Raw genomic sequence first — 13,167 nt, forward strand, 5'->3', positions numbered from 1 at the left:
CTTGTTCTTCAGTATCAACAAACTATTCAGGGAGGGATAATCAGTAAATACTTGGCTAGTCATAGCATGTTGTGAGCATATCCTCCTTTTCCCTACAGGTCTAGCTTGGTATCTGGCAAACAGTCCATATTTAACAGTTGTTGAAAGAATGTTTACAAACCAGAATCTGTTTAGGGTTCTGAGAAACAGTGATACAGTAAAAATAAGATTTAGATACAGTTTTCAGTGTTTTAGGCAACCTGAATATGTGAACCTCATCCAACTTTACTTTTTCAAAAATCTAAGAAGTTTTATCACAATGTTTCCATGGCATTAAATTTTAGTTAACAGATTTTAAAATATCAAAGTGGAAGGTATTTTAAGATATTATATAGTCAATAGAAAATGGGAAAAAATCTAAATAAATACTGCTATTAAATAAAAACAAGTTCCATTAAGTTCCAGCCTCTAGAACACTGAGGTACCCAGAATGAAACAAAATTAGACTGAATTGAAATGTCATTTTAAAATCTAAGTTGGTTACAAGGGCTGCTTGTTGCATAAGGCCATTTTTTTTTTTTTTGGATTAGAAAATAATATAATTTCTTTTCATTGAAACGTAGTTGATTATACATATTTGTGGAGTACAGAGTTGAATATCAATACCTGTGTACGATATGTGATGATCAAATCAGAATAATTAGTATTTTCATCTTTACAAAATGTAATATTCTTTGTGACTCTAACCAATTTCTCACTAACCTCCCTTCCCCTCCCCCTTTCCCACCTCTGATAACCACAGTTCTGTTCTCTCCTTTTGAAAGTTCAATGTATTGTGATCCTTCCTTCCTTCCCTCCCTCCGTTTCTTCCTTCTTCCTTCCTTCCTTCCTTTCTTTCTCTTTCTTTCTTATTTGCATAAAGCCATTTTGATAAGATTAGATCATACAGTTTTTAAAAAACTCCACTGTATACATTCCTAGGGGAAAAGCAGGGCCAGAATCCCTAAAGCTAGCCTGAAAAGAACGGTGGAATAAGGATTAAGCAGATATTCTGCTGATTTGATTACCCCTCCCTGAAGTTATTCAAGAAAAAATGGTGTCTTTGAGGAAGAAGCAGGGCAATGAAGGTAAAGAAGACTGACAAGCCATAAAAAAATGAAAAAAAAATCTTCAAATTTAAAATTAAAAATAAGGATGGCCTCTTAGTTCCAATCATGATGGGGTAATGGGAGTTAGACTCACCCTTCATTGTAATCAACTATAAAACTCTAAAAAAATATACAAAGCAATGTTTTCATACTATGGGTGGCAGTCCAGGACTGATTTTTAAGGGAATAAACAAGCGATAAGCCCTATAATCATCTTGACTTCCTGTGGGTAATTTTAAAATTATCACAGGAAGTGCAGTATGTCTAGATGGGAGAAAACATCACAGTTCAGGGTTCCTGCTGGAATTTGCTGAGCAGGGTACTTGAGAGAGCTACACAGAAGCTGCTCCAGAAGTTTACGTAATTATTTCCTTGAGTCTGGCTCAATACTGAACTGAGTACTGGGTGAGAAACAGTGAGGCCTGGCAGAGGTCAGCACCTGTAAAGCTAGGTGCTGCATGGAGATTCTGGAGATACACAGTTCTGGAAGACATTGGAGTTCTGGCCAGCCAGTGGAGCCAGACCTTGCTGAACACCACAAGCATTCTATTGAGACCCCCGCCCCCCCAAAAGACAAGGCCTTGAGAATAGGGTTACTCTAACTCTGCCTAAAACTAAGTCTCAATAAGCAGACTTGTTGGTAAATTAACTTTAAAGAGCCTCGGCACAAAACTGAGGCTCTTTAAAGGAAGACAATATCCAGACTCTCACAACATGTCCAGCATACAATAAAAAATTATTAGGGGTGCAGACAAGAAAATGGGACACAACCAGGAGAAAAGCTATAAAACACCCAGAATTGATACAGATGTTGGAAATAGCACAGAATTACTTTAAAACAGTCTATTATGCTTGTTTTCTCTTGATTAAATATGAAGGAACACTTAATTTTCCACAAAGTTCTAGCAACAATATATATTAATTTATGCTATGACTTTTCATGCTATGCTCTAACCACCTAAAAAAAAATGGTAAGCTTGTTAGAGTGACAGAACCTATGTGAAACCAGGACTTTCAGTCAGTATAAAAGCTTTGTTCAGACTTTCTAGGACATAATGCATCAGTCCTTAACAGTTAATAAAAGGACTTCACCATAATTCTAATGTACAGCCAGAGTTGTAAACCACTTGTCTGTATTAACAAAATTTGAAAAAAGACATTTATTTTTTCTTACCATCTTCCTTTAAGGTAAAAAAAACAAAAAAGTCTCACCATTTCTACTTTATAGGTAGGAAAACTAGGACTCTTAAGCTCAAAACAGAGGCACACCCAGCTCAATTAGACCACTAAGAAGGGGTATCTAGGTATGCACATTCTGGTGAGATCTATCCACAAGTTTGATGAAATCTTCCACATTGTCTTCAGTTACTAGTATTAGAATATGTGGGTGACATATTTACCACTGAAGCCATTTAATTAGGGTCACTTCAGCTTAGGGAAAATGACAGCATACTGGAAAAGAAAAAAATTATGTTGATAATTATGTTCCAATCCATTAAGTGAAAAAGCAAGGTACAGAACGCTGTGTATGTTATGCTATCATTTGTGTAGGAAATTATTAAAAAGTGACATGCATAGGAATTAAAATACGTATTAAAAATACCTGGAAAGACTCACAAGAAATGGGTATCATGGATTTTTTCTGAGGGGAACCAAATAGCTAGGACAGTGGTAAAAGGGAAACTTTAGTCTTTACCCTTACATACTTACAGAATTTTGAACTGTGACTATATTAACTATTCAATAAATAAACACACTTAAAAATGAAAAAAAATTATCATGAGATATGAGATGACAGAGCCTGAAAACAGAACAAACAATATTCATTGACACCCAAAAGAAATGGAGTTTTGTGCATTTTATTTAACAAATTTAGGCCACAAAATATTTGTAACAAATCTCTTCTGTGTGCCATATTCATGTATCCCAGTTAGCATGAAGTAAATGCATGCTAGGAAATGTTTTTCCATGGCTTCTTTTTAAAATCTTCAGTTATCTTTTCCTTTTTACATTAGGATTATATCTGCAAAAGAAGAAATGAGTTTAAATGATATTTAGATAAGGGATGGTATTTCTTTCACTTTTAAAGTTGAAGGGCTTTCAAACTGTAGTTACACTTTGGCAAATAGACAAGAATGCCAATTTCAACTTTAGGATCAGATATTAAGCACTGACATTTTTATTTTCACTTATTCCTTTGATGTTGCTTTGATGAGTATTTGGTAAAAAACAAAACATCATCAACAACAACAAAAATCCTGCAAAACATTAAAACAATTAATGAAAACAGTTTAAAAATCAAGATGTGTTATACTTCTTCCAGTATGGGCTGGCCAATTAGCTCAGTTGGTTCGAGCATACAGCCTTGTAACACCAAGGTCAAGGGTTCAGTTCCCCATACCAGCCAGCCACCAAAAAAATATATATATTTTATATTTTACATATTTATTTATATATTTATATACATATTATTTATATATTTATATAAATACAAATATATGTACATATATTTATATTTATATATAAATATATACATATATTTTTTGTATAAAATATTAAAAAAATAAATATAATACATATATATAAACACACACTTCTTCCAGTATGGCTTCAAACGGTTCCCAAGCTGCCCCCTCAACTCTCACCAAAGCATATACCATTTGCACAAAAGAACATAATTTCTCTAAAATATAATGACCAATTTACAAAATTTTTTGCTATAGCAATTAAATAAATATAACTGGACAGCCAGATAGTGTCATTCGACTACTTGTCAAAAATCAGTATTGTTTGTCAACACTGTCATCAGTGATTTATATTGTCAATTATGAAATTAGAAAATTAATCAAAAACAGACTCAAAAATATAGTGCTTCTTAGTTCTGCCCTTAACTAAGTCTGGGAAAAATGTTACTCTCCCTTAGCCAGTATCTGCCTCTAATGTAGGATTTTATTAGTATTTGAGTGGTAATTATAAGTTTTGTTGAGCCTGTAGGAATGCTGAAAATGTGTTAAATCAGAATTATAACCATGCGTTACAACTCCACTAAAACTTCCCACAAAAACCTGCACTGAAACTCTAATCCAGCCTTTTGTTTTTATGTATGTGTCAGTTAAAACTGAACAAATGATCTAGCATTTTGTTTGTCTTACTTCAAAACCCATTCATTCATAATCTATTCAGAGCTGAAAAATCTCACAAATTTATAAGCCAAATTCACCCAGCTCCGGAACTTTCTTTTTGTCTGATTGCCCCCATATATATTTTAACTACCTCGTGATACAGTACAATTAAATCAAACCCAAAGCTCAAACTATATCCGGTAAACCCAATTAAGAGGTGCTCAAGTAATAAAAAGAAATACAAGGGTACTTCAAAAAGTTTGTGGGAAAATAAAATTAAAAGATAATATAAATCTTTCCATGATCTTTTTGAAAACCACTTGTATACACTTGCATGTTAAAAACAAAACATTCTTTAGGTGAAGGTATTAGGTATTTATTTATAAGCACAGAAGGAACAAATCTTTAATCTCTATGAATATTGCTGAATTTTATACATACATCTCTCAAAGGTATATGAGAAAGCTGAACTCAAACTTTACCTGAAGAGATCATCGGCAAGAGACTCTTCTTTTGCTTGTTGATTTTGCACCTGTCGAAATTAACATAATTTCAAACATTTGCTCAGTGATGAATATACAGTTAATAAACTATACGATAGGTCACAGTCACTGTTGAGATTTCCACATCCAGGTCCCCAAGTCTGTGAATTCTTGCCTCTACAATATCTCTCCCATTCCACAGATCCTATTTTCACTTCATACCAAGATTATTACAAAATCATAATAATTAAACAACGTTCTAATTAAACAACTTTCTCCAGCTAATCTCCTCTCAAAGGCAACCAACATATATTGCTAGCATATATTGAGTTTTTAACATTCCTCCCAGCAGAAGCCTTTTGCTAAATGAAATTTCAGTGCTTTGAGGCCAGGCTGCTGCTGAGACTGAGAGGGCCATTATTTGCCTCAGCTTCAACCAGAGCAGCCCTGCAGGTAAAGTAAAGGGGCAGCCTTCCTCCTGGTCCCAAATCAGGGCTTAAAAGCTGCTGCTGAATTACCTCACCCCACAAAGTAATTTTAAACACAAACTCACCAAACTCCTAAAGTGCCTTATAGAGTTAGATTCGGAAAAACCACCCCTGTACTGAGTGCATCTTCCTAACGTGCAGCTATGATCCTATCATTTGCCATTCAAAGCCCTTCAGTAACTTCTCCCACCTATCAAAGAAAACACAAACTCTAGAGTCTGATCCTTAAAAGCACAAGGCTCTTCATAACGCAGCTCCATTTTATTTTCCCAATCACTTCTTACCCTTCTCTTTGTAGACCCTGTATGCCAGTTAAAACTGAATCACAAAAAAAAGAAAAAAACAGACAAAAAACCAGAATCACCACCTAATAAATATCCTGTGACTCTTTCTCTTTTGTTCATATTTTCTCTGCCTAGAAAGTTACCTCCTTTTATTCCTTTTACCACATCCAACCATCTTTCAAAGGGCATTCATTCAATAATTATTTAGTGTCTACTATGTGTCAAGGAACGTTCTTCACCTTCCTGATCCCCTTCACTTAAGAAAAACACCTGCTATGAAAAACTCTCCCAAAACTTCAGCTACAGAACTCTTAGAATGCTTGTCATTTTCTACTTCTGTCATAATTATTTATATATGCATCACATCCTCACTGAAAGGCCACAAGTTCCTTAAATGCAGATATTTATTTTTACTGTAGTAATTTACATGTGTATACTTCCAGATACTGTCTTAAACTCCTTACCCAAAAAAAATCTTATTTAATCTTCATGTGACTTCATTATTACTATTACACTATAATCTCAATTTTAACCAATGAGGGAATAGAGACTTAAGTTAAATAACTGGCAGAAGATCAAAAAACTGTCAGATGGAATAGCTGGGACTTGACCAGGTCTTCCTTAGTAAGAGCACCAGCTCTTAACCAGGCAGCCATGCTGCTACAGAGTCTTTGGAAAGAGCCTAGAAGAGTGAATTTCAGGGACTCAATCTTACATATTGATTTTCTAGTCATACAATGAAACATCAAAATGAAATTACATCTTTTCTTTTCATAGTTTCTAATAGGAATAGCAGAACACAAATGGGAAGACACATGATTTTTATAAAGTAGTTGTCAAAAAAGCCGCTCTTCTCATTATTCTAAATATTCTTAGAGACTTCCTATAAGGGGATGCTAATTTTAAAGTTGTAGCACAACAAAGAAAACACAATAAGGAAAAGTCAGTTTTGTTTCATTTATCTTAGCAAAAATATTAAGTAAAATAGTATTTGGACATGGAAATGCCTCAATATTACAGCATTTTTCAAGGGTCTAAGAGAACCACATCTAACAGTCTTTTAAAATTCAAACCAGTTTAGATAGAGTTCAAAGAATTATTGTGTTTAATGTACAGAATGAAAATATTCTGAATTCAAGGAAACTTCAGGAACTGACTTGATGATTATGAAAACTAAGACTGGTCTGCAGCAGCAGTAGAAAAAGAAGGGTTGAAAAAGAACAAAAGGCAGGGAATACATAAAAAAAGTAGCTGGGGCAAACCTAGGGAAATGAGATGGAAATACAGTAGCACATTCACGTATGGAAGCAGTATCCATGCAGCAAAAGAAAGTCAAATCTATTATAGAATCAATTCTACCTAAAATTGCCTTGCCTAAAATTCTACCTAACAGTGCCTAAAATCGCTCTTGCAAAAGGAGAGGACATTTGGTGGAATAAATCTAGAACACAACCTCTCTCTCAAATTCATAATGAAATGAACAAGAGAATTTTAAAAAGTCAGCAGCTGCACCATCAGTCTTTCAAATCCTCCCCACTGCCAAATCAACTAAACAAACAAAACCTGACACTGGTAAATAATCAAGAACTGGGTAACCCCATGCCATAGACTTCAAAAACATGGTGTGTAAAGAAACAACGGTTCTGATGCAGCTGATTCCTAACACTGTCCCAACCCATTAAAAAGTGCTACGTAACTAGCCAAACCTGAGAATTCTTACTAATGTCCCAAATTTGGGGGAAAAAAGTAGCCAGAACAGTAAAAACAACTGCTGGCAGGCAGCTGGGAAGAGATTAATAGCAAGAAGAGGTGAAGAAGTGGAACTGACACTGACCAAAGACAGAGACTCCACAGATCTCTGACACATTAGGTAAACAATCTAAAATGCTAGATTATTCTCTTTGGGGATAGGGTACAATCTCTGGTACAGGATATTTAATTCAAATCAAAGGAGAGTGCTAGCCCAGCGTTTTAATAAAAGCTGCATATAGCTCCAGCTGAGCCCTTCCTTTCCTTGATTCAACATCTTCAGGCAACAGAAACGAGACGGGACACACAATGTTGCCATCCTAATGGGGAGGCACCAGGGTAATTCTGTTCTTTACGGGCAAACTAAGAGGGTTAGGAGTAATTACAATTACACTCAATTTCTGTCTCACAAACTGACTTTAGAACGTAATCTCGGCTAAGATGGCACATGATGCTTTACATATCAAACGGAATGTCTGGATAGGACATTTCACTTTAAAAAAGTGAAAATAAAACAGCAAAGCTTAAGAGAGATATAAAACAGAACATGCCAAAGATAGATAAAGAATCCAGTCTGTAAGAAATAATAACCCAAGAATAAAAAATAAATAAAATTAATAAGAATATGAAAGCAATGAAGCAAGAAAAAAGTTAGATGATAAAACAATGAAATGAAAAAAGAACGAATGTTAAGTAAACAAACTGAAAACCATACAACACCCTTTTAGAATTAATCAGATATTTATTTATTAATAAATAGCTAACACTATTTCCACTGTTATAAATGGGAAGTATTTAAAGGTAGTATCTTATTTAGTCCTCACAACAGATCTGTAAAACAGAGGTACTATTATTGTTCTCATTCTGCACAGCAGGAAACAGAGGCATAAAGTTAATTTGCCCAAGGTCACATATCTGATGAAAAACAGAATGGACACACCAGAAACCTGAATTTTTGACACAGTTAAAGAGCATAAGAAAACCACAATGAATGAGAAGAAATAGATGTGGAGGACAAAGGTGATCCAATAAAAAGACAGTTATTGTTTTAAACGTAGAAAGCCCAGCAAATATAAAAATACATTTAAAGATATAATAGAAATGTTCCTTGAAATGAAAAAGAACTGCACCTGCAAATCAAAATAGCGTACTGTATTCCAGGAAGGACTAATGGAGAATGATCAACACTGAAATATATTCTGATGGTTAATGACTTAAATCATTTCAAACATGCAAGTCATGTAAAAAGGGGAAAAACAGGTCTGTCATAAGGTGGGGGGCAGGAGGTGGAAGTACAAATAATGTCCTCACTCGTCACAGCAAGGAGCCAAAAATAGTATCTAAAACTGAAATATGCAGTTTAAAACAAATACTGATTCCAACCTCAAGGTGTTTTTCAAAATTTTCTCCCTCAGTCTTAGAGAGATCTTAGGAAATAAAATACCTTGGAGAGAAGAAACATTTACAATAATTTAGCAATGCCTTCAGTTTAACTTCCTTCTATCAATCTCTCTCCCTCCCTTTCCAGTCTGTCGTTGCCTCTCAGACATCCTCAATAAAGAGATGTCTGGAATATTATTCACAATGTTTAAATGGGCAATTTCTCGGCTTCAGGTTTGAACATCCATCCTTCTTTTGTATACACTGCCATAATTCTTTGGAATGCACATTAATAGAATAAAGCCAATTATTTTTTCAAAAAAGAAAAGGAGAAAGAATGTGATTTTCATTCTTTCAGTTTTTTACAATATATATCCTGAGTGACCTTCCTAACAGTGTATTTTTATGAGTGACCTTCCTAATAAGCCCTACTAAACAAAAAAAACCCGATTCAAGAAGCATTTTAAAAAATGAATTGTCGAAGGCTACACTATACCCATAATAAAGCAACAGTTAGCAAGTACCACAGTCAGCTTTTCTCTTGCCCTGTGGGTATCTGCAAACCATGAAAAACCTGGCCTCTGTTTTGATGTCTGTAAAGGGTATGAATGCTATGAAAGAAAACCCAAGATGGGGACTCTAATAAAAGAGCCAGCACTAAAGGGAGAAAGAGAAATAAATCTTACAAATCAGGAGATAGCAAAGAAACTTGCTTGTCTTGACCCTGGTACTTGGTGAAGGAAATAAATAAAAATCTCTCCTGAAGTTTATAACGACAAGCCAGCTTTCAATCAGGCCTCTGATCCAAATACATATTAACTGCCTAAGTGATCCAAAAAATCACAAGAAATTTTTATTTTAATGGTTTCAGATTGGTAGAGCAAGACTAGCAGATACAGATATATCTTTTTTGGAGGAAATAAATCTGAACTTAGGACTCTAGGAAATCCCACAGAACAAGTTCGATGGAAAATGATCAGTTCACATTCAAAGTACTGTATATACTTGGAAACAAGGCACCATAAGAACAGAAAACAGATCAAACACTTTAGGTATTGGTATCATTTGACAAAAAACAAAAAAAGGAGCTTAAGAATATCAGCAGGGAACAAGAAAATTTAGAACAGAATGAAACAGACTTCCCATAATGAAAAAATACATATGCTGAATTAAAACACAATGGACGGATTGCAATACCAATGAGAGCTGAAGAGAGTAGTAGTAAACTGAAAGACAATCTGAAGAAATTACCAAAAATATAATCTAGAGAAACAGATGAAATATATAGAAAAAAAGTTAAGACACGTGGGAAAGAAAATGAGAAAATTTATGTGAAGTTGAAATTCCAGAAGGAGATAATAGAAAAAGCAGGAAAAGGATAATATTTGAGAAAATAATAATGAGAAATTTTCAGAATTGTTAAAACACAATTCCCAGATTTAGAAAATCCAGTCCAAGGCCATTTATATAACTGATATATTTGTAGTATCTGCCATATGACTATATGGCCATGCTTTTAATTTTAATTCTTTAATTTCCTTTTAAATTTTTGTGGCTTCTTTTTCCCCGCTTTACATTGTTATGTAAATTTAATTCATTTATTTAGGTCTCACTTTTTTAACAAATAAAATTAGAATTACGTTAAAGAAGTGTTATGGAAAGGTACAGATGAATCTTAGTGCCTTATAACTCACAAATTCTCCTGAATGAATGACCTTAGGTCACTTATCTTAAGTTTGGTTTTAAGAAGAATTTGCTATAAGAGAACCACTAGGGACCAAAGTGCAATTCAAACAAGTTTCTGGGTCTCACTTCCTACTAACCTCCATTTCCTGCCTTAACCACTCTTCTAATTCTGTATTCTTTCGAGCATGATGAGCTATCAGATCTGATCCTCCAATGATGTGTGGAAGTTTTCCTGCTCCAGGAAATGTGACCTTTTAAGTAAAAAAAAGTAGTGAGGTTTAAACACATTAACAAATTAAGATGACCATTTTTTAAAAGCTAAAAAAGGAAAGCTTGCAAATCATGTATAACATAAATGCCAAAGATGTCTATGAAAGTGAGAAAGAGGTAACTAACTCTGTCCTAGACCCACCTGTTTTTGCCCTTATTTTTCCTAGCTATTATTGTATCCAGATTTCGATATGCCACTGGAATTTATGTACTAAGAAGAATTTAAGATTTTTATATTTGGAGTTTTTAAATCAAAGATTGCCTTTTCTCATCTAGCAATTGAAAGCAACTCAAGGTGAACACACACACTATAATTTAAAGCATTATACTTTGTTCTAAAGATTTCAAAGTTTAAGCCCTTTCTAGTTCTGATGAAAATTTAAGTCTAGCACTGAAGACAATTTCAATGAAAAAAGCAGTTTTCCAAAAAATCACTTTTGAAATAATTACCATACTCTGATCAACTGCATAAGCAAAGCAGCTAGTAGTAGGTGTGGGACAAGAAGCAGGTATTCCAGAATAGACAGCAAAAGAATAAAGACTGGATCAGAAATATTCTTTTAACCAGGCTGATGAGATAAATATCAGTTCCTAAATGAGGAGGAACTGAGGTCTGATGGTAATAGTGTACGTATTCATATTTTGTTTTATATATACATGTAATAATAAAATGCCTATAGTTTTCATTACTTAATGTGCTCAGTTATTTCAAACAAATCTTTTATCTTCATAAAGTCTGAACCGCTCATAAAGTAAAGAACTCCTTCAAGGAGTCATAGATCAATACTAGAACTGGAAAGATCTTGTCATTATAAATAAAACCTTCTTAAGGTAGGGAAAACCACGTAAACAGCAACCTGTAAACAATTCAGTCTTGATGAAATCTGTTTCATTCTAGGTGTTCCATATATCAACTGTCAGTTCATGTCCTTCCTTGTGTAGTTTTTTAACCATTTTAAGCAGAAGTAATAGCATCAGGTTTTGACATAAACTGCTCTTATTACTGTTTAACATCAGTAGTTATTTCTAAAAACACTTCAAACACCGCTCTCTTGTGCTAGAGTTAAAAAAATACCCACCTTTTTGAATTTCTTGAAATTCTTTAGTTGACCATAATCATTATTTATAGCGGATGGATTTCTGGAAGTAAAGTTATTAACCACCAGTGATCTAAATTCAGTCAGTAACACCTTTCTTGGAAGCATCTCACTATTGTCCTGAAGTTCATCATTGTTCTTAAATGTGGTTAAGATACATAGATAAGATATAGAAGAAATAAGAAATAGGAAAAGGAAAATTACTTGTTATTTAGGAATCTACAAAAAAAGTTAAAATACCTGAGAAAACAGTAACACAGGCTTATTTCTGGTAGCTGAACTTCGTAGTTAGAATCTAGTCATATCTATTCCAAAGCCAGAAAATTACTTACTCAAGTGCTCTATAACTTTGGAAAAACTTATAACACACTCTTTTGTGATAGAAGGCTAAAAACCATGCAGTATTTTTTTTTTTAACTTTATAGACTAGTCTAATAAATACCATCTCAATAAACAATTTCCCTTCTTGTATATATTTTCTTGACACAAAATCTCAGCATTGTCTGCTTCTTTTCATTAAAATTGTATACCAGGATTATTATAAATTCCATTTTGCAGGCCCTCATATACCATATTTAAGCTTCGATTCTTAATAGTTTGTATTTTTTATTATTGTTGACACCTCAAAAAAATCAATCATTAATTCTGTACACAATCTCATTCAGTGACAAGCTATTTTTTATTCCAGATTGTTTTTAAATCAGCCTGAAGATTCCTTCCTATTATCATTCAGTTGCTAGATGAGTTTCTTTGTTTTATATCATCTACTATGAACTATATCTAGTTAGTTACAAGTCACCATTGTTACAGCTGCTCAAGGCTGACCATCTTAGTTCTTCTAACTGCTGAACTGTACACTGTACAGCTGACCCTTGAACAACACAGGGGTTAGGGACACTGATAGCTCCTCAATCCCTGCAGAAATCCTCATATAACTTTTGAATCCCTAAAACTTTAACTACGTAAGTACTAATAACCTGTACTGTTTGATAGGCTACTTAACTGTTTGTTTAGGTATGTCATACACTCATGACATAAAAATTTTCCAATATATTTATTGAAAAAAATCCATGTATAAGTGGTCCCATGTAGTTCAAACCCACGTCTTTCAAGAGTCAACTGTAATTCAATGAAAGTTGCTAAAAGGTCTAAGAGAAAGGTAGTCAGGAAGAAAAAAAAGGAAAAAGTCAGAAGAAAAGGTTCATCTGATAGTAACAGAATATAATCAGGATATCTATTAAATAACAATGGCCAAATATTTTAGAGTTTACAAATATTTCATTCATTACTAAACAGAGTAATAAACAACAACCCTGCTGGAAAAGTGTCAACCTCATTTTATAAAAGGACTTGAAGTTCCTAAGTGTGAAAATTATTGTTCAAGGTCACATATCTATAGAGTAAAGGGTAGGAATTATACCCAGACTTCTTTTTACTGTATCATGATTATAATACGACTTATCCATTTCCAGAGAAGGCACA

General features: G+C 33.8%; 1 protein-coding gene across 2 annotated transcripts in view; it reads right to left on the bottom strand.

Annotated features, from left to right (window-relative positions):
- Positions 1 to 2,970: 2,970 nt before the first annotated feature.
- Positions 2,971 to 13,167, bottom strand: part of NBN (nibrin) — a 40,839-nt gene continuing 30,642 nt past the window's right edge. For both annotated transcript variants that reach the window (XM_063079220.1, XM_063079221.1), the window contains 4 exons: positions 11,668 to 11,823; positions 10,456 to 10,569; positions 4,732 to 4,781; positions 2,971 to 3,150 (listed from right to left, as the gene is read on the bottom strand). In XM_063079220.1, the coding sequence (XP_062935290.1) occupies positions 3,120 to 3,150; positions 4,732 to 4,781; positions 10,456 to 10,569; positions 11,668 to 11,823 (351 nt within the window). In that variant the 3' untranslated portion in view covers positions 2,971 to 3,119. The remainder of the gene's footprint in view (positions 3,151 to 4,731; positions 4,782 to 10,455; positions 10,570 to 11,667; positions 11,824 to 13,167) is intronic.

The sequence above is a fragment of the Cynocephalus volans genome, chromosome 15, assembly GCF_027409185.1.
Source record: "Cynocephalus volans isolate mCynVol1 chromosome 15, mCynVol1.pri, whole genome shotgun sequence".
Classification (NCBI taxonomy): Eukaryota; Metazoa; Chordata; class Mammalia; order Dermoptera; family Cynocephalidae; genus Cynocephalus; species Cynocephalus volans.